General features: G+C 40.3%; 2 protein-coding genes across 4 annotated transcripts; one reads left to right on the top strand and one right to left on the bottom strand.

Annotated features, from left to right (window-relative positions):
- Positions 1-7,445: 7,445 nt before the first annotated feature.
- colec11 (collectin sub-family member 11) lies at positions 7,446-11,786 on the bottom strand. 2 transcript variants are annotated; one of them, XM_065025629.1, is made up of 7 exons: positions 11,521-11,786; positions 10,226-10,356; positions 9,992-10,063; positions 8,838-8,909; positions 8,690-8,743; positions 8,513-8,608; positions 7,446-8,309 (listed from the first exon to the last, which is right to left on the bottom strand). In XM_065025629.1, exons 2-7 carry the CDS (start codon positions 10,353-10,355, stop codon positions 7,900-7,902), a joined length of 834 nt encoding a protein of 277 aa, XP_064881701.1. In that variant the 5' UTR covers position 10,356; positions 11,521-11,786; the 3' UTR covers positions 7,446-7,899. The 2 variants fall into 2 exon arrangements, with proteins under 2 accessions (XP_064881701.1, XP_029531978.1); XM_029676118.2 differs by lacking the exons at positions 10,226-10,356; positions 11,521-11,786 and having other exon boundaries at positions 7,446-8,291; positions 9,992-10,149.
- A 4,387-nt stretch (positions 11,787-16,173) lies between these two features.
- LOC115138934 (sentrin-specific protease 6-like) lies at positions 16,174-22,721 on the top strand. 2 transcript variants are annotated; one of them, XM_029676115.2, is made up of 19 exons: positions 16,174-16,540; positions 16,709-16,825; positions 16,943-17,095; positions 17,169-17,239; positions 17,345-17,523; positions 17,753-17,926; positions 18,057-18,090; positions 18,444-18,605; positions 18,770-18,957; positions 19,133-19,575; positions 19,668-19,784; positions 19,929-20,051; positions 20,146-20,238; positions 20,428-20,780; positions 20,893-20,960; positions 21,133-21,200; positions 21,459-21,527; positions 21,626-21,776; positions 22,002-22,721. In XM_029676115.2, the coding sequence occupies exons 2-19, from the start codon at positions 16,734-16,736 to the stop codon at positions 22,137-22,139; spliced, it is 2,676 nt and encodes an 891-aa protein (XP_029531975.2). In that variant the 5' UTR covers positions 16,174-16,540; positions 16,709-16,733; the 3' UTR covers positions 22,140-22,721. The 2 variants fall into 2 exon arrangements, with proteins under 2 accessions (XP_029531975.2, XP_029531974.2); XM_029676114.2 differs by having other exon boundaries at positions 16,174-16,546.
- Positions 22,722-23,092: the final 371 nt, after the last annotated feature.

The following is a 23,092-nucleotide window of genomic DNA, read 5'->3' as shown; positions in this document are numbered from 1 at the left end:
GAGAAACTCCCCAAATATAGATGTGCCAAGCTTGTAGAGGGATACCCAAGAAGACTCAATCTGAATGCTTATGTAAATTGGATATTTCCGTTTTTTTTATTTGTATAAATATGCTAAAATCGATCACAACCTGTTTTTGCTTTGTCATTATGGGGTATAATGTGTAGATTTATTTAATTAATTTTAGAATAAGGCTGTAACATAACAAAATGTAGAAAGAGTGAAGGTTGTCTGAATACTTTCCTTATGCATTGTATCTGATGCTGTCTGGTCAAAAAGAGTATGACACTGTTGTCGCCTGTAGCATTGAATGCAAGGGAAGCCAGTGAGCATTTGACCTCCCTTGATTAAAAAAAGTATAAAATAATAGCCAATCAGCGTTGAGCTAAACTGAATGAGCTCAGATATGAATGGTCCTGGAGCACTAAAAAAAATGTCAAGGGAAGCCAGTTTGAAATTGGCTTCACACCAATCACATCAGAAGGCAAACGTCATTGACAGAAAAAAACTTGAATTGTTGTATCTGGTTGTGTAGTTGTCCTCCGGTGGCTAGATAGCTAGTTAAAATCCCCAGTTTCCTAAATCAAATCATATTTTATTTGTCACATGAGCTGAAGACAACAGTGACCTTACAGTGAAATGCTTTCTTACAAGGCCTTATCCAACAATGTAGTTTTAAGAAAATATCTATAAATAAAAGTAAGAGATAAGAATAACAAATGATTAAAGAGCAGCAGTAAATAACAATAGCGGGGCTATATACAGGGGGTACCGGTACAGAGTCAATGTGCGGAGGCACGGTGTCGGTGTTGAGGTAATATGTATATGGTACATGTAGGTTGAGTTATTAAAGTGCCTATGCATAGATAATAACAGAGAGTAGCAGCAACAAAAACAAAAAGTGTGTACTGTGTGACAGAGTCATAGACCGTTTAGGTAACATGAAAGAGGATGGCAATGGTGTTGCTCTGCAAGTAAGGATGTTTTTCCTCAGTTCCATAGATGGCACACACACAAAAATCAGTGACATGGACAGCCACATCATATTTAGCTAACGTTGATTGGACCAAATCATTTTTAGTATGTTTTAGTCACTTGTGAATTTTTGCACCCAAATAACCCCCCCTCAAAAAGTAAAAGTAACATTCATTCAATAATGATCCTTCTCTCCCAGCATACTACCAGAGAGACACAGGACCACAAAATTAAGGTATGAACCCAGCATTTATTTTCCACAGGTTGGAACTCAACAATTAATCAGGTGCTGAGTGGCAGAACTCCAAAACCCGTTACTGTCAAAAAGGAATAGAAATGACAAACATACTAATCTACTAAATACCAACATCTCACCCCTCCTATTCCTCAATCAGATTCAAATCCACATAAGGCCTTGAAAAGAACCATAGAGGAACATTCCCCAGTGCCACAGATGGTCCTATAACCAGATCCCTGCGACCCTACTTAGCTATCCTTTTTCCAATCACCCAGTCAAAACCCCTCTGAAACACTATCACGTTTAAGGCCTCAACAGGTGCAGTCTTAAAGGCACTATTACACATCCCAAGTGCACTCTATTAGAGCCTATCAAGTTGCTACCGCACGGGCATTTCCACAAAGCATCCTTAATCATCAATTGATGACCTGCACAGAGTTGGCAAGGAATCTCCCTTTAAATAAACAGACCTATTTGATTCCGATTGAGCGCCGGTGTAATCATTCACCAAAATAATTAATAATTATTCACCGAAATGTCCATATACGGTCTTCCTGTTAGGCCAATAACCTATGGAGTTCATGCAAGGAAACCATTCCAACATTAATTCTAGATTATGCAGCTATGCCCATATATGGAGTTCCTGTCGGGGGAACCATTCCAACATGAATTTCCCCCAATTTTGACTCAGCTCCTGACGAGAGTATAGTACTTATGCTATAGTACCTACCTGGCCTATGATTATAACGGTGATTCTGATCCAACCTTAGTGTCATACATTGTTCCCCTGGCCTGAGTGGATGGAAGTTCAACATATAGTAGGGTAATGTTAACTAGCTGACCTAGCATATTGTTGCTCATGAAAGGATCATGGCATCTTTTCAAATGTTTTCACCAGATGTAATGGAAAAGTTGTTATATGTGCAGACAGTCATCCAAAACGTTTGCTTCTGTCTCTGGTCGGATTAGAAGTAGGCCTATATATTTGTACTTATTTTACAGACATTGGTATGTGAGGAAAAGGTAATTGTAAGGACTTCACTAAATGATTTTAATTTAAGAAATAGTATTCCCATGCATAATAGAGAGACACGTAATCGTATACAAATGTAAGCAAGGTTTGAAATTATTATGTTTTAGTCAAACATATCTGTTTGGGCTTCTTCCGGTCAATTTTCAGTCTACAAATTATTTGTGATTTTGTTTCCGGCCCCCGATCATCCACTCAACATAAAATCGGCCCACAATTGAATCTAGTTGATGATCTCTGTTGTAGATGGTGCACAAGTATCATAAACCTATTTGCTCACATGCAAGGTATGCTGGTTGAAATTGAACGTGTTTTGATTTCCTAGAAATAGCTACATCTGGTTTACTTCTTCTCTTTACCTTATACATGTTGAACATCATTTTAATTTGGTAGCATCTTGGAAAAACATTCTAAGTAGCTTTTAACTGTGAACAGTGGTAGCAGGGTTTTACTATTAGCCACTAGGTGGCAGTAGCCTACACAATACACCAGTAGGACACTTATACGTTTAAATCAACAAAATAATGACAATTGTAGACTACCAGTATTATTTTTTTAAATTTAATTTAATTTTGAACAATACAGGCAAATTATCAACCGCAAACCACATATTGCGCCCTGCATCTCCAGAGACTTACTTCAAACATCAGCTAACCGATCGCTGCAGCTGTACACAGCCCATCCAATCTACCTACCTCATCCCCATATTGTTTTTATTTACTTTTTTGCTCTTTTGCATACCAGTATTTCTACTTGCACATCTATCACTCCAGTGTTAATTTGCTGAATTGTAATTACTTTGCTACTACGGCCTATTTATTGCTTTACCTCACGCCATTTGCACACACTGTATATATACTTTTTTTCTATTGTGTTATTGACTGTACGTTTGTTTATTCCATGTGTAACTCTGTGTTGCTGTTTGTGTAGCACTGCTTTGCTTTATCTTGGCCAGGTCGCAGTTGGAAATGAGAACTGGCCTACCTGGTTAAATAAATGTGAAATACATGTTTTTATAAATTAAATAAAAATCTCTGAAGACAGTACAGCGGCTGCCAAAGGTTCCAACTTTCAGAATAGAGAAATTTAGTATGAGTTCATAAAGCCTATTAGCAAAACATTATCTCCATGTTTTATTCTGAACATACCTGAAAACATTACTTTTTCTAACCAAGTCGTGCCACACAACCTCTTAACCACTATTCATTCAGCCATTGTTATGTCAGATGACCTCTCGTGCACTTTCAACCCATTCCAACCTACACACTGCACATAGCTTAGCTTACATAGTTCCTGTAAGTGTGCATTCCAATAAATGAATGTCGTTAAAAGACCAACATAGAAGACATAATCTTGTTTTTACCAACATGGATTAGGCCTAGGTAAATCGTAATACAAATTTGAATCACTTCAATAACTCACTACTTTGATGAGTTTGCATGGTAAGGAAATATAACAAAAAGTTCAATATTCAGTATAGCAAAAAACAAATATGGTGAATACAATGACTGTGTAACGCTTGAAGAGTGATGGGTGTGGAGTCAGGCGCAGAGAGCAGACGATACGAGGGAAAAACGCTTTAATGTCCAAAAAAACAGGAACACGTACAACTGGGTGAAGCCAAAACACAGGCGCAAACACAACCCAAGGACCACTGGTAATAACCCGGACAGCGAAACCCCTAACAATAAACCTCTTACGTACATAGCAACAAGCCCGCACAAACACAAGCTGTAACGGATCTCATCCTCCTCTTCTGAGGAGGAGTAGCGAGAAGGATCGGAGGACCAATGCGCAGCGTCGTAAGTGTCCATAATGTTTAATCAAAACACAACAGAACACTGGAACAAATCAATAAACGTGAATAAACGAAACAGTCCCGCGTGGCAACAAGCACTGACACGGAAGACAAAACACCCACAACTCAAAAGTGAAACCAGGCTACCTAAGTATGATTCTCAATCAGGGACAACGATTGACAGCTGCCTCTGATTGAGAACCATACTAGGCCGAACACAAAAATCCCAAATTATAGAAAAACGAACATAGACAACCCATCCAACTCACGCCCTGACCATACTAAAACATAGACCTAAATAAAAGAACTAAGGTCAGAATGTGACACAAGTAGACTAATCGAACTTAAATAACCCCCCCCCCCCTCCCCCCAAAAAAGGAACAGGTGAAAACAATTAGACAAAACCAAACGAAAGGCAAAATGGATCGGTGGCAGCTAGTAGACCGGCGACGACGACCGCCGAGCGTCACGCGAACAGGAAGGGGAGCCACCTTCGGTGATATTCATGACAGACTGGAAAGAATATATTTCTTAAAAATTATGCAGTAAATTTAAGCCATGTTAAAAATGCTAAATATATTACTTCAGATTATTTACACAAATTAATTTTAACTTTAACCAAGGAGAAGTGGCTGATAAACTAAAGTAATACATTTGTTAAGGGTCATTTTGACCCAAAAGGTGCTTTTTCATGACTTCGCCAATCAACTTGTTCTTAATAAATCTAAATAATTGTTTAGTGTTTCTGTATAAATATGGACTTTGAACAAATTGAATTCCGGGTATTTTTGACCCCAGACAAAAAAAAATGTATTCCCCCTATAGAAATTTGATAGAGTACCTTTATTTGAATCTAGGTTTCTCTGAATACATAAGTAATCCAGACCCTCAGAGGCTAGAGGGTTACCTGTTGGAGTGATTGTGATCTGATAGAAAGATTACCTGCAGAGATGTAGCACCTTATGCACTCGCCCATGGTAATAACTAGTTATAACTAGGTATGAACGTGTACAAAATCTAAATGACCTTAGACATATGCTTAGTTGCAGTCAAAACAGTCTGTCAGTGGTATGAATACTTGACAGAACTGTAATACAGAAACCAGCTACTCTCTGAATGTACACACTGTGCTGTATTGGTGTGTAATCTAAAAAATATATTTCTTGGTGTGTAATCTAAAATGTTAGAAAATAGCATAATTCCTATAATATCCTCCAATATGCTATATGTGCAATTTGTTATGGTATTTTGGTTGCTATTTTGGTTGCTATAACATTTTGGTTTAAAGTGAGTGAGGATTTGGGTATGCATCCTGCCATAGGCCCTACAACTCCCATTGTTTTACCTTTAGTGATGCTAATACTGGCTGTGGGGGTAAGTAAATAAAGTAAACTAAGCCATATTTTTGGTCATTGTTTCTCAGGATCAATGGATGAATAACTTTTTGCCCCCAAAAATGTATATTTAAATGTTGATGTACTGCCCCTTTAAATGGATGTAGTTTTTACGACATAAATTTGACAAAATGAATGTTTACTTCAAAATTCTAAAAACTGAATGATACTACAAAAAATGATGGTAACTGAGATTTTTAGTACTGATTTGGATTGTATGCCTACTTTGGCAAAAGACTGAACATTATAAGGGAAAAATATATATTTTAGTTTACAAAATATGCAAATTAACTCTAGATTTTATACAATAACAGCCTGTTTTGGTCATTTTCTTTATTTCAGATAACATTATTTACATGTCTAAGGATGTTTTGAAAATAATGTCTAAGTTGATATTTTGCAATGACTGTTGCTTTTTCCAATAGTCCATGTAAGGTGGCTTGCGAAAGTGTTGGCATTTTTTCTATTTTGTTATGTTACAACATGGCATTACAATTAATTTCTTCGGGGTTTGTATCATTTGATTTACACAACATGCCTACCACTTTGAAGATGCAAAATATGTATATGTTTTTTGTGAAACAAACAAGAAATAACACACAAACATGACTGTCCATAACTATTCACCCCCCTAAAGTCAACACTTTGTAGAGCTACATTTTGCAGCAATTACAGTTGCTAGTCTCTTGGGGTATGTCTCTTTCAACTTGGCACATCTAGCCACTGGGATTTTTGCCCATTCTTCAAGGCAAAACTCCTCCAGCTCTTTCAAGTTGCATAGGTTCTGCTGGTGTACAGCGATCTTTAAGTCATACCACAGATTCTCAATTGGATTGAGGCCTGGGTTTTGACTAGGCTATTCCAAGACATTTAAATGTTTCCCCTTAAACCACTCAAGTGTTGCTTTAGCAGTATTATTAGGGTCATTGTCCTGCTGGAAAGTGAATCTCCATCCCAGTCTCAAATCTCTGGAAGACAAACAGGTTCCCCTCAAGTATTTCCCTGTATTTAGCACCAGCCATCATTCCTTCAATTCTGACCAGTTTCCCAGTCCCTGCCAATGATAAACATCCCCACAGCATGATGCTGCCACCACCATGCTTCACTGTTGGGATGGTGTTCTCGGGGTGATGTGAGGTGTTGGGTTTACACCAGACATAGTGTTTTCCTTTATGGCCAAAAAGCTCAATTTTAGTCTCATCTGACCAGAGTACCTTCTTCCATGTTTGGGGAGTCTCCCACATGCCTTTTGGCAAACACCAATTTGTTTCCTTATTTTTTTCTTTAAGCAATTGCTTTTTTTCTGGCCACCCTTCCATAAAGACCAGCTCTGTAGAGTGTGCGACTTAAAGTGGTCCTATGGACAGATACTCCAATCTCCTCTGTGGAGCTTTGCAGCTCATTCAGGGTTATCTTTGGTCTCTTTGTTGCCTCTCTGATTAATGCCCTCCTTGCCTGATCCATGAGTTTTGGTGGGTGGCCCTCTCTTGGCAGGTCTGTTGTGGTGCCATATTCTTTCCATTTTTTTATAATGGATATAATGGTGCTCTGTGGAATGTTCAAAATTCTGATATTTTATAACCCAACCCTGATCTGTACTTCTCCACAACTTTGTCCCTGACCTGTTTGGAGAGCTCCTTGGTCTTCATTGTGCCGCTTGTTTTGTGGTGCCCCTTGCTTAGTGGTGTTGCAGACTCTGGGGCCTTTCGGAACAGGTGTACATATACTGAGATCATGTGACACTTAGATTGCACACAGGTGGACTTTATTTAACTAATTATGTGACTTCTGAAGGTAATTGATTGCACCATATCTTTAGGGGCTTCATAACAAAGGAGGTGAATACATATGCACACGCCACTTTTCCGTTTTTGTTTTTTGAAACAAGTAATTTTTTTCACTTCACCAATTTGGACTATTTTGTGTATGTCCAGTACATGAAATCCAAATAAATGTAAATTAATTACAGGTTGTAATGCAACAAAAAAGGAAAAACACCAAGGGGATGAATACTTTTGCCTAGGCACTATATGTAACTATGTTAGTGGTTTGAGGGTTAAAAATCAGTTCACTTCAAGATACAATATATACCTCACATAAACATGATGAGAAAGACAAAAAAAAGTTATCTTCAAAAAGCAGATTCCAAGTAGATTAAGAGATCAGGGTAGAAATAGCTGTATCCATTAAATGCAATGGTTTAGAAAAACAGCATCCATTCAAGTCAAACATTCAAGTCAAAAAGGAAGAAAACTGGAACAACTGAGAAGAAACACCATGTCTTTACACAACTGTTGTTGCATGTCAGTACTCAATCTTTTATACTGTACAATGAGATTTAGCACTGCTGGGTGATTACATTTAAATGCAGCGGTGTCAAAATAATTCTACATACTGAACAACATCTGTAGAACTCTATAAAAGGCTTCTCTATAATTCACTACCACTTTCAAACAAATGCTCCTCAGCCACTGTCCTTGTCAAACTCACAGACAAAGTACATGGTGGAGTGGCAGGCCACATCGGTCCAGTCCCCCACCGCCACCATTTCAGCACAGTCCTCGTCATCGTAGGCATTGTTGGGTTCCCCTTCCCTCCACTTGCTGAAGGTGCTCATTGGGGAGTTATCCACGTAGGTGAAATGGCCCTCGCGGTCTATGTCGTTGATACCAATGTACACCCGGCTCAGGCCCGCCTCTGTGATGTACCCAGCGATGGCCGCATTGGCCCCCTCGTCCTTGGGCATGGCCAGGTGTCCACCCCTCCCCTGACAATAGACCTCTGCATCGGTGTAGTGTTTCTCCTCCTTGACCAGCAGATAGACCTTGCTGTCGGTCTCTTTGATGCCGGCAACAGCTGCAGGGGAGGGCAGTGCTGAAAAATGAGCACTTGTATTTCTATAATCACACCGACATATAAACCAAGCATTTACTTTGTGAATGGAAGAAAACAAAGCAAAATGGTCTAAGATACAAGCATTTAAACCAATACTGAAAGGAAACTGATAGCTCTATGTCTTTACATTATTCATTGGAAATTCCTAATTTAACATTCAACCAGACATCCTGAAAGCGTACCATTTTTTATGAACTTCAGCTCATTGGATAACTGTGTCACTAGGATGTCCATCTCACCAATAATTTTCCTCAGGGGTGTGCATTCACATGGAACACCTGGTGAGACAAAACAAAACATGGCTTGGGCTTATTGTTAACTAGACCTAGAATGTTTCTCCAAACAAATACATGTTGTACCTGGATCACCATTCGGGCCCCTTGATCCAGCATCACCCATATCTCCCTTTGCACCTGAGAGTAGAAACATTGTTAAAGTACATGGAAAATATAGCAATGCATCCCTAAACAGAAGTGTAAATGCAAGTTGTTCTGGTTTTTTTCCTACCTTTGACTCCACTGGGGCCAATCTTCCCATAATGTCCCATTATTCCCTTCTGCCCTTTAACTCCCAGATGTCCTGTAGAGAAACATGTTTTACAGTTACTAGAAGTGTGTTGTTACTGATTTCAGAATCAAAGGAATAAGTGGGTTAAATAACAAAGCCTCTGCATCTCATGTACATGAGAATGTGTTCTCAGTCAACTTACCTGGTTAAATAAAAAATAAATAAAAAAATATGTCTTTTAGATAGACATTGTCTGAGAGCCATCTCCATTTTGAAGTAGTGAATTTTATTCTTCTACTAGTTCTATGACAAAAACTGAAAGGGTGCATACTGCAATTTACTGCCAATTGCAGTTATGGAATGTTTATTCACGGGTAAACCCATTGGCTGCTCCCACCTGGTGACCTGGATGGAATTATGTGATCCTTCCTTAACCCATAGGAAGTCCCACCCAGTTGACTACTTCAAAATGGTGAATGTCCTCAATGGCGCTGCCCATGCTAAAATCGGCTTTTGGACACTAGGGTACTCCATCTAGCTCTATGACCAGTCCTCATTAACAGCTGCTGTAAACAATTGTCAGTGATTCAGGGGATTCTGGGTAAGGTTTCTCACACAACCTCTGACCTAAAGTAAACATTCTGTTGCTCTGGACTGCCTAGCAGTGATGTAACCAGCGCACATCATCCTCTAGGAGAAATGATTGTCAGTACATGCTGTGATCTTTACTCTAGTTCCTGCAATAACAGTCCAATTAAATAAATACCCCATAGAATCATGTTAAAGGAAATATGATTTTAAACCATTCTGGAAAAATATCTGTATGGTTCTAGTCTATTGTAAAATAAATAAGTCCAAAAATGTAGTGAGACACCCTAGTGATAGGCCAAAGGGTTATCCAAAGACCTTTTCTGACGGGGAATTAGTAGGCGTGTTCAAAAAGCTTTATGACAACCAAATTCTCTAGCAGATAATACTCCCAACATCCTACAATGCTGAAAAACATACCACACCCAAGTTTCCCAAGTCCAGCCTCCATAGTCAAAACTTTGTGATATTGTGAGGGATATCATCATCATCATCAAAGCATAGCACCTGTACAGAGAGAATGCTGAACGTTGTTTTTGCTTCTGTTTTTAAAGATAGAGGCTTACCTATCTCCCCTGGTGGACCCATTCTTCCTGGTCTCCCAGGTGCTCCTTTCACTCCCTTTTCTCCTTCCTCTCCTGTCAAATGGAGAGAAAGCTTCATGAATCAAAACACAAACTGCACAACTCTGAAATGTTATTACTGTTGATAAATAGTGCACACTGCAATCCTATGAGTCCTATATTATTTCTGAGCGTGTTTTAGACTCTTTAATTTTTGATGAAAGCGTGAGTGTATGCCTTTGAGTCCTGGGACGAGAATTTGGACAGAGCAGGGTTCGTCTGACATGTGCTGTCCATGAGCTGACTCCATCAGGGTCAGCCCCAGTAGAGTGATAAGTACACAAGGCATCAGCTTTTCTCCTCTCATCCTGCAACATGAATGGGTTGATGGACTGGAAGAAATTGTATGAGATATACACTGACACAAACACAGATACAAGTAACTGCCAAAATAAAAAAAACACCAACATAAAGTATCTTAATAGGGCCTATGGGCCACCAACGAGCCGCCAGAACAACTTCAATGCAACTTAGCATAGATTCTGCAAGTGTCTGGAAATCTATTGGAGGGATGCGACACCATTCTTCAACGAGAAATTCCATAATTTGGTGTTTTGTTGATGGTGGAAAATGCTGTCTCGTGCGTTGCTCCAGAATCTCCAATAATGTTAAATTAGGTTGATATCTGGTAGCTGAGACGGCCATGGTATATGGTTTACATCATTTTCATGATCATTACACCACTCAGTGACTACCCGTGCCCTGTGGATGGGGGCATTTCCACTGCACACAGATGTCAATTCAATGTCTATTCCACATTGGTTCAATGTAATTTAATTGAAATGACATGGGAACAACATTGATTCAACCAGTGTGTGCCCAGTGGGTTGTCATCCTATGGGGGCATAGACATGGTAATAATGGCCTGCCCAGCATTTTTATACATGACCCTAAGCATGATGGGATGTTATTTGCTCAATTAAATTCAGGAACCACACCTGTGTGGAAGCACCTGCTTTAAAAATACTTTGTATCCCCCGCATTTAATGTTTCCAATATTTTGGCAGTTACATGTACATCTGAAGAGCAGAGTTAAGACTGTTTTGCAGTAAATTGAGAAAAGAAAACATCACGGTACAATTAATCGTGGTACAATTAAGTCTGATATGAGTAATGATTACCCAGGTCTATGTGATAGTGTGCTTTTACACAGTCCATCACAACAACTGATTGGAGACCTCAAACCAACCCTTTCACGTCACTCAATATAACAACAACAACAAATTGGTGAAACTTGCAGTAGCCTAGGCCAGAATGTATCTGACCTAAGAGCAAAATTCCTTATCTGGCTTTGAGGTAAATTCCCTTGAAAAGTGCCTTGGTACATGCCAGATGAAAAAGAGTGCTGTGACAAATCACATACAGCCAAACAACATCCAAAGATAAACCAACCAAGGTTGCTTCATCATGACATACACAGGATACTGTTATATGGGTCTCAGGTCACATCAATATTTCTAAATGTAACCTACCTTTTGTGGAGTTTTCCAGACCCACAAAGCAGCAAGTAGCTTCAGCTTGGGATTTTTTTCCCAAATGATCCACATGAGTTAACATGGGGTTGCACACTGGTGGTTTTTCCAGGGATTTCATGTTTCCTGCTCAGGACCCTAGAATGTGTGTGATAGGTCGTTTCACAGATAAAGGCAAAGGCAGCTGGGGCTTCAAAGATAATTGGATGGGAAAGCATGGGGGTCATTGACAGCATCCACTTCTGATAACACACAAACTAAATTAAAGGGGATTAAAAACTATAAGGTCCATTCTTGATTTTCACACGAATACTGAAAAATATGTTCTGTGAATAGGTTATGATGTAGCTAGTACAAAACAACAACCTAATAGAGTTGCAATGTCAGTTCTCAGTTTACACAAAAACATTTAAGTACAAAATCTATAAGGTGCTTTTCTGTTAGCCTGAGTACCAGTCGCTTTAGCTAACGTTCTACTCGTCATTGCCAAACTGGTCTTTCAGCAATCTTCAAATATGAACATTCTATCATTAATGAGCTCGAGGTTATCCTGATTCCATAACCAATCACAATGTATACGCAAATTAGACTGATAGGAAGACGTTTCCTTAATTCAATCATTTTATTGGGTTGACCATATTCCTACTATATTGCTACTTCTGGGACACGCATTGGCCTAGGCTACAAGAGGAATACAGAGGATGGAAGCGAGAGAGGCCAGGGAAATAAAATCAACAAATACCCTACCATCTAACCCTACACTCGTTAAAACCCACCACCCTACTCCACTATTTAAACCTATCTAGTCCTACCTCAGGCCTGAAAGGATAGGACACAACCACTCAACAAACCCTGTAACTCTTCTGACGTCAAATCTCGCACACCCAAATACTTCTCTGCAGCTGCCACCACAACCTCTATTTTCTGTGATTGACGTTCCATCCTTGCAGTACAGTTTAGAACCATTGCTATGAATGCTAAAAAGCCAATCTTACTGAAGCATATATTACTCGTTGGCCGATCCCTCTGTATTGATACAGATCGACACTACTCACACGAATCCTCCTTGACCAATCTTCCTCAACTTCCGCTGCCTCAACGTACGGCACAATTATGCTCGACTCTAAGCAACCTCAACCTGCCTCTCTTGCACCAGACATTTCTGATTCCCACCCAGCCCCATGGGCCCCCATACAATTAACACACACCGCTCCTTACCCCAATGCTACACACTCCTTTGTCTCGTGCCCGTCTGCACACTTCTCACACCTAGGAACCTCCCTTCTATAGACTGCTGCCACATGCCCATAAACTTGACACCTGTAACGTCTTAAATTTATTTGGCATATAAACTTGTACGGGATAAATTGAATATCCTAACATCAATCACTTTGTCAGGCAGAGACTCAATATCAAAAGCTATGCAAGCCAGAGACATTTTTTTTGTCTGACGCAAGTTTTGTGCCAATGAATTGAAGTTGAAAATGCGTTAATTTAATTAAATGTGCAAAAAAAAGCATAGTGCCTAAGTCTATTTAATGAATCCCAACAGATCGCAAAGCTGGGAATCCCCATTCCCCACTGAGTTAATTTTTGGAAGTGTCAAATTCACGTTCTCATCCATAAATGCATATCAAGTACAAGCGTGCTGCCCAGCAGCTCACATCAGCAGGATGGATGGGCGTCTAACGTGGATCGCTAGAAAAATGATTATGATCACATATCCTCAATTTAAATATTAGGCCTATGGGGACACCTATACATTTGGAAGCCAAGCACGAGTGATCACTGTAGCCTTAATATCGTCTAGGCATGATGTTAAAATATCATTACGCCTAGAATAAAAAAAACACCATGCTTCTGCCAGACTTAATTTAATGAAAAATGTAAAGAATTACAGGGGGTAGTTTAGAAAAATGAATCCCGTGCAAATCTTTCTCAAGGAATAAGGCACATTTATTTATTTATTATTATTTTATTTTTTTCACCTTTATTTAACCAGGTAAGCAAGTTGAGAACAAAGTTCTCATTTACAATTGCGACCTGGCCAAGATAAAGCAAAGCAGTTCGACACATACAACGACACAGAGTTACACATGGAGTAAAACAAACATACAGTCAATAATACAGTAAAAAAAACAAGTCTATATACAATGTGAGCAAATTAGGTGAGAAGGGAGGTAAAGGCAAAAAAGGCCATGGTGGCAAAGTAAATACAATATAGCAAGTAAAACACTGGAATGGTAGTTTTGCAATGGAAGAATGTGCAAAGTAGAAATAAAAATAATGGGGTGCAAAGGAGCAAAATAAATAAATAAATTAAATACAGTTGGGAAAGAGGTAGTTGTTTGGGCTAAATTATAGGTGGGCTATGTACAGGTGCAGTAATCTGTAAGATGCTCTGACAGTTGGTGCTTAAAGCTAGTGAGGGAGATAAGTGTTTCCAATTTAAGAGATTTTTGTAGTTCGTTCCAGTCATTGGCAGCAGAGAACTGGAAGGAGAGGCGGCCAAAGAAAGAATTGGTTTTGGGGGTGACCAGAGAGATATACCTGCTGGAGCGTGTGCTACAGGTGGGAGATGCTATGGTGACCAGCGAGCTGAGATAAGGGGGGACTTTACCTAGCAGGGTCTTGTAGATGACATGGAGCCAGTGGGTTTGGCGACGAGTATGAAGCGAGGGCCAGCCAACGAGAGCGTACAGGTCGCAATGGTGGGTAGTATATGGGGCTTTGGTGACAAAACGGATTGCACTGTGATAGACTGCATCCAATTGGTTGAGTAGGGTATTGGAGGCTATTTTGTAAATGACATCGCCAAAGTCGAGGATTGGTAGGATGGTCAATTTTACAAGGGTATGTTTGGCAGCATGAGTGAAGGATGCTTTGTTGCGAAATAGGAAGCCAATTCTAGATTTAACTTTGGATTGGAGATGTTTGATATGGGTCTGGAAGGAGAGTTTACAGTCTAACCAGACACCTAAGTATTTGTAGTTGTCCACGTATTCTAAGTCAGAGCCGTCCAGAGTAGTGATGTTGGACAGGCGGGTAGGTGCAGGTAGCGATCGGTTGAAGAGCATGCATTTAGTTTTACTTGTATTTAAGAGCAATTGGAGGCCACGGAAGGAGAGTTGTATGGCATTGAAGCTTGCCTGGAGGGTTGTTAACACAGTGTCCAAAGAAGGGCCGGAAGTATACAGAATGGTGTCTTCTGCGTAGGGGTGGATCAGAGACTCACCAGCAGCAAGAGCGACCTCATTGATGTATACAGAGAAGAGAGTCGGTCCAAGAATTGAACCCTGTGGCACCCCCATAGAGACTGCCAGAGGTCCGGACAGCAGACCCTCCGATTTGACACACTGAACTCTATCAGAGAAGTAGTTGGTGAACCAGGCGAGGCAATCATTTGAGAAACCAAGGCTGTCGAGTCTGCCGATGAGGATGTGGTGGTTGACAGAGTCGAAAGCCTTGGCCAGATCAATGAATACGGCTGCACAGTAATGTTTCTTATCGATGGCGGTTAAGATATCGTTTAGGACCTTGAGCGTGGCTGAGGTGCACCCATGACCAGCTCTGAAACCAGATTGCATAGCAGAGAAGGTATGGTGAGATTCGAAATGGTCGGATAATAATTACATAACCAACATCTCTAGTACAGTGGTGGAAAAACTACCCAATTGTCATACTTGAGTAAAAGTAAAGATACTTTAATATAAAATGACTCAGTAAAAGTCACCCAGTAAAATAATACTTGAGTAAAAGTTTTAAAGTATTAGATTTTTTTTAAACACGTAAGTATAAGTAAATGTAATTGCTCAAATATACTTAAGTATCAAAAGTAAAAATAAAAGTATAAATAATTTTAAAAATCTTATATTAAGCAAATCAGACGGCATAATGTTCTTGTTTTTTAAAATTTATGGATAGCCAGGGGTACACGCCAACACTGACATAATTTACAAACAAAGCATGTGTGTTTAAATAGTCCACCAGATCAGAGGCAGTAGGGATGACCAGGGATGTTCTCTTGCTTCAGGGAAAATGTATTTAGTAAAAAGCACATTATTTTCTTGAGGAATGTAGTGAAGTAAAAGTAAAAGTTGTCAAAAATATAAATAGTAAAGTAAACTACTTAAGTACTAAAAATACTTGAATGTACTGTTTAAGTCGTTTTTGGGTGTATCTGTACTTTACGATTGATATTTTTGACATTCCTAAAGAAAATAATATAATTATTACTCCATAAACCTTCCCTGACACCCAAATGTCCTCGTTACATTTTGAACGCTTAGCAGGACAGGAAATGGTACCAAGATAACATCCCTGGTCCTCCCTACTGCCTCTGTGCTGGCGGACTCACTAAACACAAAATGCTTCGTTTGTAAATAACCTCTGAGTGTTGTAGTGTCCCTGGCTATCTGTAAATAAATACACACAAAAAAGACAATTGTGCAGTATGGTTTGCTTAATATAATGACGTTTACATTATTTATACTTTTACTTTTAATACTTAACTATATTTGGGCGCTCATTGTTACAATGTGATGAACAGGCATCTGGGGCGCTGATTGGCTCAGCCTCCAATCAATGTTGAACGTTCACATTTTGATGACACCACGGATAGGTGGCTATAGGTGGGCGTGCGAATAATTTCGGTCATCTTCAGAATTGCAGACATGTTCTGGGAAAAACAAGCCTAGTATTTTGCTAGATTAATGAAAAGTTACATTAACCAACCATAATAGCTGTGTATGCAATCCGTTCAAATCAAGCTAGCGAGCGAACTGATTAGCTGGCTAAATTAGCTACGACATTTACGTTAGCTAACTATCTTGGTTTGTTTATCCAGTTCAGAAGAATGTTTTGCGTTTCAATTCACATAACATTCGTCTACTCTCCACCATTTTAGTTAATATTGCTAAGAGAGTGTTTTTTTGTGTGTGAAAATAACTAACTAACGTTAACATAGTACCGAATGAAAGAAGAAAGCTAGCTAAAGATAACCCTTGCAAGTTGGACCTCGGTGACAGTGAAAAATATTAATGTTTTTCCAATGAATATATGTTTATCTTACTTTGGTAGCAACCCAGCAATGCAGTTCTCATGCTTAGTGTTGTGGGTAGGCTAAATAATGGATGGGTGACTAATGGATTTGCATTTCCTCAATTTGATATGTTTTATTTTCCAACAGTTTTACCTGCACTGCTGACTGACAAATGAAAAAACGTTGTGCAAATCAACCTTTGAAAAGATCTCTCAAAGGAAATGCCATTGGACTCCATATGTTGGGAATTGGCAAGATGCCTAGGTATGTGTTTATATGAAGTTTAGTTTGCTTAGCTACAAACTCATTCATGTTTAACAATTATCTTTTGCTTTTGAAAATCCACATATTTTAAAACTCACTTTGTTTTTGTCACCACAGCTCTCAAACTGAAGCAGTGCATTTCAGCACAGTCCTCAACAGCAGTGACTACTTCTTTCTGAGCCAGGTACCATCTCCAGGAGTGGTTGTCCAAGGCAGCATCTTCCAACATGCGTTTACTCCTGCTTTTGTGCTTCAGAATAATGCCCAAAGGTGAGGTATCCCTTATTTAAAAGGTCATGAAGGATTTTAAACATTTGTCACTCATGTCTGGAATGCATTATAGGATTGACGGCACAGTATGTCTTCAAGCAGAAGAATCGCCCAAGAAAATTCCTTCTCTCCTACAACCTGCAGGTAAATTGTTATTCACTTGACTGCCATTTCATAAGAAGCCTACTGTACAGAGTAAATCCAATCCTTGACATAATGCTTATTGTTTTTATGTAATTCTGTTGTCAGGTGATGACAAGGAAGAAACCTCCGTCTGTTCTGGTATGCCAACATCAGGGACTAGTCACTCCTCACCAACGCCCTCTGGTGGCAGTTTGGAGACAGTCGCTGATGACGATGACTTCACAAGCAATTACTTTACCAACTCCAAAACCAGACGACCAAGGAAGAAGCGAATGAAAGACCCGGTATCAGAAACACTCAATGCTGTGTAGCCGTAGTCTCAGTCATCAAAGGTCAATTGGATTCTTGATAAGAATCTTGACTGGTAAAATGACTTAGTCAAGGGACATGTCACATTTGAGTGACCTATCTGTACACACCAAATACAACCCTAATGTATGTGATTTTGTTTATACCTATTAACACCATCTGTTATGTCACATTTTTTACCATTTTTAATGCTTCCCTTCAAAGTTTGGAAAGTTGGTCCCAGACAAACCCACCACAAAACGGCGAAGAGTCAAACAGAATCATCCCATATCACCTCCTCCTAAAAAGACATCTGCTGACATTTCTGAGGGGATTGATGTGTTCTGCAGATGTGTGAGAGTGGGGACAATGCGCAGGACACCTTCCAAGCATGTCACCGTAAGCTTATTATCATTTCAGTATAATATTGAAAACAGTACAGTATTTAGAAATTAACTCTTTACCAATTGAGAACACAACACTGATATTCCAGTATTCCTCTGACTCAGGTTATTTGACTCTGTTTCAGTTTACAGCAGAGTACATCCAGATCGATGAACAAGGTAAGAAAGAAAGCCCTTCAGTCTGAATTTGTGCCTTATTGGGATAAACCACAGAAGGTTGGTGGCACCGTAATTGGGGAGGACCGGCTCGCTGGTATTGGCTGTAGCGGAATAGGTGGAATGCTATCAAATACATCAAACACATGGTTTCCATGTGTTTGATGCCATTCCATTTACTCCATTCCAGCAATTATTATGAGCCGACCTCCCCTCAGCAGCCTCCACTGGGATGAACATATGAACAGCAAAGAGCTGAAGCTGTTAAAAGTGAGTCATAAAACTGAGGTATGTAGCACACAGACGGTATGTAAAGGCCTTAATACATTTTTCCATCCCTAATCTGTTAATGTTAGTGCGACTGTGGTCGTATAGTCTGGCCAGCTGTGCGTGGTGCCATGCCCGAAACTTGCCTGCCCTTTTCCTCAAGACCACCTCAGGGGAGTCCCAGCGCCTCCGCCTTCTCCTCAAGATGTCCCGAGCCAACGGGGGTGCCTGGTATGACAGTAAGGGCCAACGTGAGTATTACAGAACACTTCTCATAGAACTGATCAAGGGAACTCTTAATACTGTAGATGTTCATCTGTAGACTCCCCTGTTTCCCCAATGTAAATTCAGTTTGCTGACTTCATCAAACTTAATCCCTCGGTCTATATATCTGAAGTTTGTCGTCTTTCGGCAGATCTCGGCGAGAACTACATAATCTTAGTGTTTGAGAATATGCTGTCTGACCTGGAGAAAGTTGAACTGGAGAAAATCTTAAGAGAAATTGGCAGAGCAAATAAAGCTCCTGAGGATTTCACATTACAGTTGCCATTTGTGGAGGCCAACAGAATACTGATGCATTCCTCCCATCCAACCCCAGAGAAGGTAAGCATGCTGAACATGTAATGTTACTGATGGGGCATGGTGGAAAGTTTAATCAATGAAAATCCATTTACTTATGCACTCTTAGTTGTAGGCATTTAATGGAGCATCATCCACAATTACATAACTTGATGACGCATCTATAGATTTTATGTGTCCTCTGTTTTCCTCTCTGCAGCAAGTTTCAGAGCCCTTTGCATGCCCACCAAAATCTCCTCCTCGCCTAGCTTCATCATTTCTGCACAAGGTATCCCAGGCCATTTCAGGTCCATCTAAACCTCCGACCTCTGATGCGTTTCATCATCAGTTTTTGGATTCCATTTGTGGCTCCAGTAAACAGACACCATCTTCCAAGCTTCTTGCCCCAAGATGGATTCCACCTGCCCCACAACTGATCTCTCTTGCTCCGCCACTGATCTCTCTTGCCCCACCACAAATCTATTTTGCCCTACCACGGATCTCTCCTCCCCCAGCATGCCTGTCTCCTCCCCCAGCATGCCTGTCTCCTCCCCCAGCATGCCTGTCTCCTCCCCCAGCATGCCTGTCTCCTCCCCCAATACAAGTCTTGGATGATGATGAAATAATGGAGATTGAATCCACCTTCAAAGGGCCAGTCAAAAGGTGAATGACAATTCCCTTTGTGCTCTTGTTATAGTGAAAAATTGACTACTTCTGCTAACCCCATTGTGATGTTTGGGTTGTCGTCTTGCTAGGATTATACTGTACCCCCCTCATCCAGCCAGAGGGGGGATCTCTGTCACCAATGAAGACCTGCACTGTCTCAACGAGGGAGAGTTCTTGAATGATGTCATCATTGACTTTTACCTGAAGTGAGTGAAGTCTGTAAGATCTGCTTTTACATTGCTCACAGTGGGTATTGTAGTGGGTTAATATAGGTATATGTTCAGTATCCGCATTCCTATGGAATTAAGTTGCTTAATTTTGCTTTACGTTATACTTCATTGTTTGTCAAGGTACTTGGTCTCTGCAATGCTGAAAGAGGAGGATGCCAACAGGAGTCACATGTTCAGCTCCTTCTTTTACAAGCGCCTCACTCAGACAGAGCTGAGAAAAACCCCATGCTCTGAGGACCTACCGTAAGTACTGTAGTATACCGACTGTACTTAACCAGTGCCCAATAGGTTCCAGCTCTGTGGGACAATTAAACTAAACCTCCACCGTTCATTCCAGTGTGAAGAAAAGGAGACACAACCGAGTGAGAACATGGACCAGGAATGTTGACCTCTTCCAGAAGGACTTCATCTTTGTCCCCATAAATGAATCGTGAGTCCATCCTCTCGTGCATACTATTACAGTATATACTCGGTCATAAATTGTCATGATATTGCTTTGCATCTTATTTAAGGTATGCTTTCCTCCAAAATGTCAAAGTTCCCATATATGGTTTAGTTTACCTGAGTCACCTTCTCAACTCTTCTTTCCATCTATGTCAAAACACCCTCTTCTCCCCAGGGCACACTGGTTCCTGGCAGTCATCTGCTTCCCTGGCCTAGAGGACCTCCAGCAGGAGCCCCTGTCTCCAGACTCCCCATTCCCAGCCTGGCTGGAGGAAGCAGAGAGCAGCTTGGACAAGTGCTTCCTGATGGACAACACCTCCCCCAACCCCATGTCCCTGTTCTTCAGCCCCCCGGGCAGCAGCACCAAGGGTCAGCCAGGCCCAGAAGCCCCAGACTGTGACCTCACCATAGGGGTGAGGCTGTGTGTGTGCTCAAACGGTGGGGGCGGAGAGGAGCTGGAATCGGTCATGAAGGAGCTCAGTGTCAGCCCTACCACCACAGGTCTGATAAAGAAGCAGCTCCTCTCAGGTGAGTGAGAAGAGAATACAGTCTAGTTGATCGTTAACTGCATTATAAATGGAATTGCATTTAGTCATGACCGCTCAACTGCTGAATTGGGAGCATGTGAACTATGTTTTAGATGATTGCAACGGATATGAAATAGAAAAGGATATCTTTGCCTTTTCTCCTGTTCAGGATTCAAATCAGGTAATGGATCTGTATATATATTTTGTGTGACACCATATTCTATGTTTTTGACATTAGTTTTTTTGACAGTATACTACTATCAAAAGGGGTGATTAGAGAAAGTGTCTTTCAGGCCATTCTATCAAGTATGTTACGTCAGAATTTGACACTAAAAATCTTTCTCGATATCAAGGACCAGTGCAATGAGAGTGAACAGCAGGACGGTGTCGATGTCTCCTCCCAACCCACTACCTGTAAACAGTAAGTTCCATGGGCTGGGGTTTTAACCTGCTCCTTTACCTTACAGCTGCCTTGTAGACTATTGTAGTTCTCACACTAGTTGAACATTTATTATTCCTGCAAGAAAATGTTATTCACTCATGTCACTAGATGGCACCAGAATCATTCTTTGTATGTACCATAAACTGATAAGATTTACAATGTCCTCATGGTGAGCAATACCTTGAATTATCACAGACTGTCTGATCATATCAAATATTTTGCTTTTTCCTCAAACAGACCTTGTATCCTTATCATGGATTCCCTAGGAGGCCATGTGAGATCGGGGGTCGTGAAGATCCTGCAAGAGTAAGATTTGATCTATTTATCCACCTATCAGGTTAGCAACTCCTTTGCGACTGTAGTACGGACTGATTTTGGAAATGTGTGTGTGTGTGTGAATGCAGATACTTGGAGGTGGAGTGGGAGGTGAGGAAAGGCAGTCTGAGGAGTTTCTCTAAAGATTCGATGAGGGGCTCAAACCCCCAGGTCCCTCAGCAGGACAACTACAGCGACTGTGGTGTTTACCTGCTTCAATATGTGGAGAGCTTTTTCCAGGTGAGGACATAAATTGTTGAGTTCAGTACATAAAAATCAATTGGTTACTATAGGATGAATCGGGTAAAAAAAACTTTTTTTTTTTTCTTTTTCTTTTTTTTTTTTGGACCATGATATGATCAGGAAATAAATACTGGTTAGATAACTCCTGGCCCCACGAATGAGACTTGTACCATGCTAATATTTCAGAGATTTCTAAAGAAGTCTTTATTTTTTGGGATTTAGAATCCCCCAAAAGATTTTGAGCTGCCCATGGACCTGAAGGAATGGTTTCCACTGATGCTGGTGAAGCGCAAGCGAGCAGATATCAGGAAACTCGTCCTCAAAATTCAACATCAACAAGAGGACACACATGACTCATAACCTCCATTTTAAATGGATATAGTATTCAATACGATGAAATTCACCATTTGATTTGGTGGGGTTATTTAGTCTCCCTTGGTCCAATGGACCTGGCTCAGTGACTGTACATTTAGTTCCTTTACCTTACTCTGTATCACATTGTTACTGTGTATGTATATATACATACCTCACCTTTTTAATTTTAAGGCATAATCTTTTTTCATGGCTTCACTTGTGACTAAGTATCTGTGTTTTGCAATGTTTATTGGTTGATAGGATGGTGATATGATTCTTCCCTTAGTTGTCGCATCACAGATTAAAATAGCATAAATTGAGAATTTCTGTGAAAATGTAGCTTTGTTCTATAAAGGGTTCCGGTTTATTCTTAATGTCCTGTTATGCTTGAAAATGTAATGTCAGAGTCATGAGATTGTTGTAATATGTTGTTTTGTACATTTTTGAATGTCTCTTTTAAGTTCTCATAGCACTTGCATTATTTGTGAGGGGCACTTTGTTGGATTGCCCATCTGTTAAGCGAGCAGCCTAGCATTGTTCAATTTCATTTGAAGTAGAAGAAAGTGAAAAATAAAGTAAATGTTTAAGTACCAATTCTTGTTTGGTGGTCCTTTTTATAAAGCAGTCATTTTAAGTCCCGGGTAGTTGCCTATGCAAAAACGAGACAAAGAAATGATTAACAGCCCTATCGACCAACCCACTTTAGGAGAGATGTTGATTTAACTGCAGTTTCATAATGTGCTCTGCCTTGTTCCTTGTTTACGCCCATCTCCGGATGTGGGATTCCCCTTGCATGGTGGTCTGTTGGCTCAACAGAGGTGACGGGAGCTCAGCCTCAGATGTACTGCTCTATTAATCTGATTTAAATTGTCCTCTTCCATTGGCTCAGCCTCAGCTCTCCAGTTGTCATAGTTCCTCCCTGAAAGACAAAGCTTTCCTATCCTTCTATCCTCACTCTC

Source organism: Oncorhynchus nerka, linkage group LG12, assembly GCF_034236695.1.
Source record: "Oncorhynchus nerka isolate Pitt River linkage group LG12, Oner_Uvic_2.0, whole genome shotgun sequence".
NCBI classification, from domain to species: domain Eukaryota; kingdom Metazoa; phylum Chordata; class Actinopteri; order Salmoniformes; family Salmonidae; genus Oncorhynchus; species Oncorhynchus nerka.
Note: the sequence above shows the minus strand (reverse complement) of the source record. Positions and strands in the feature narration are given on the sequence as shown.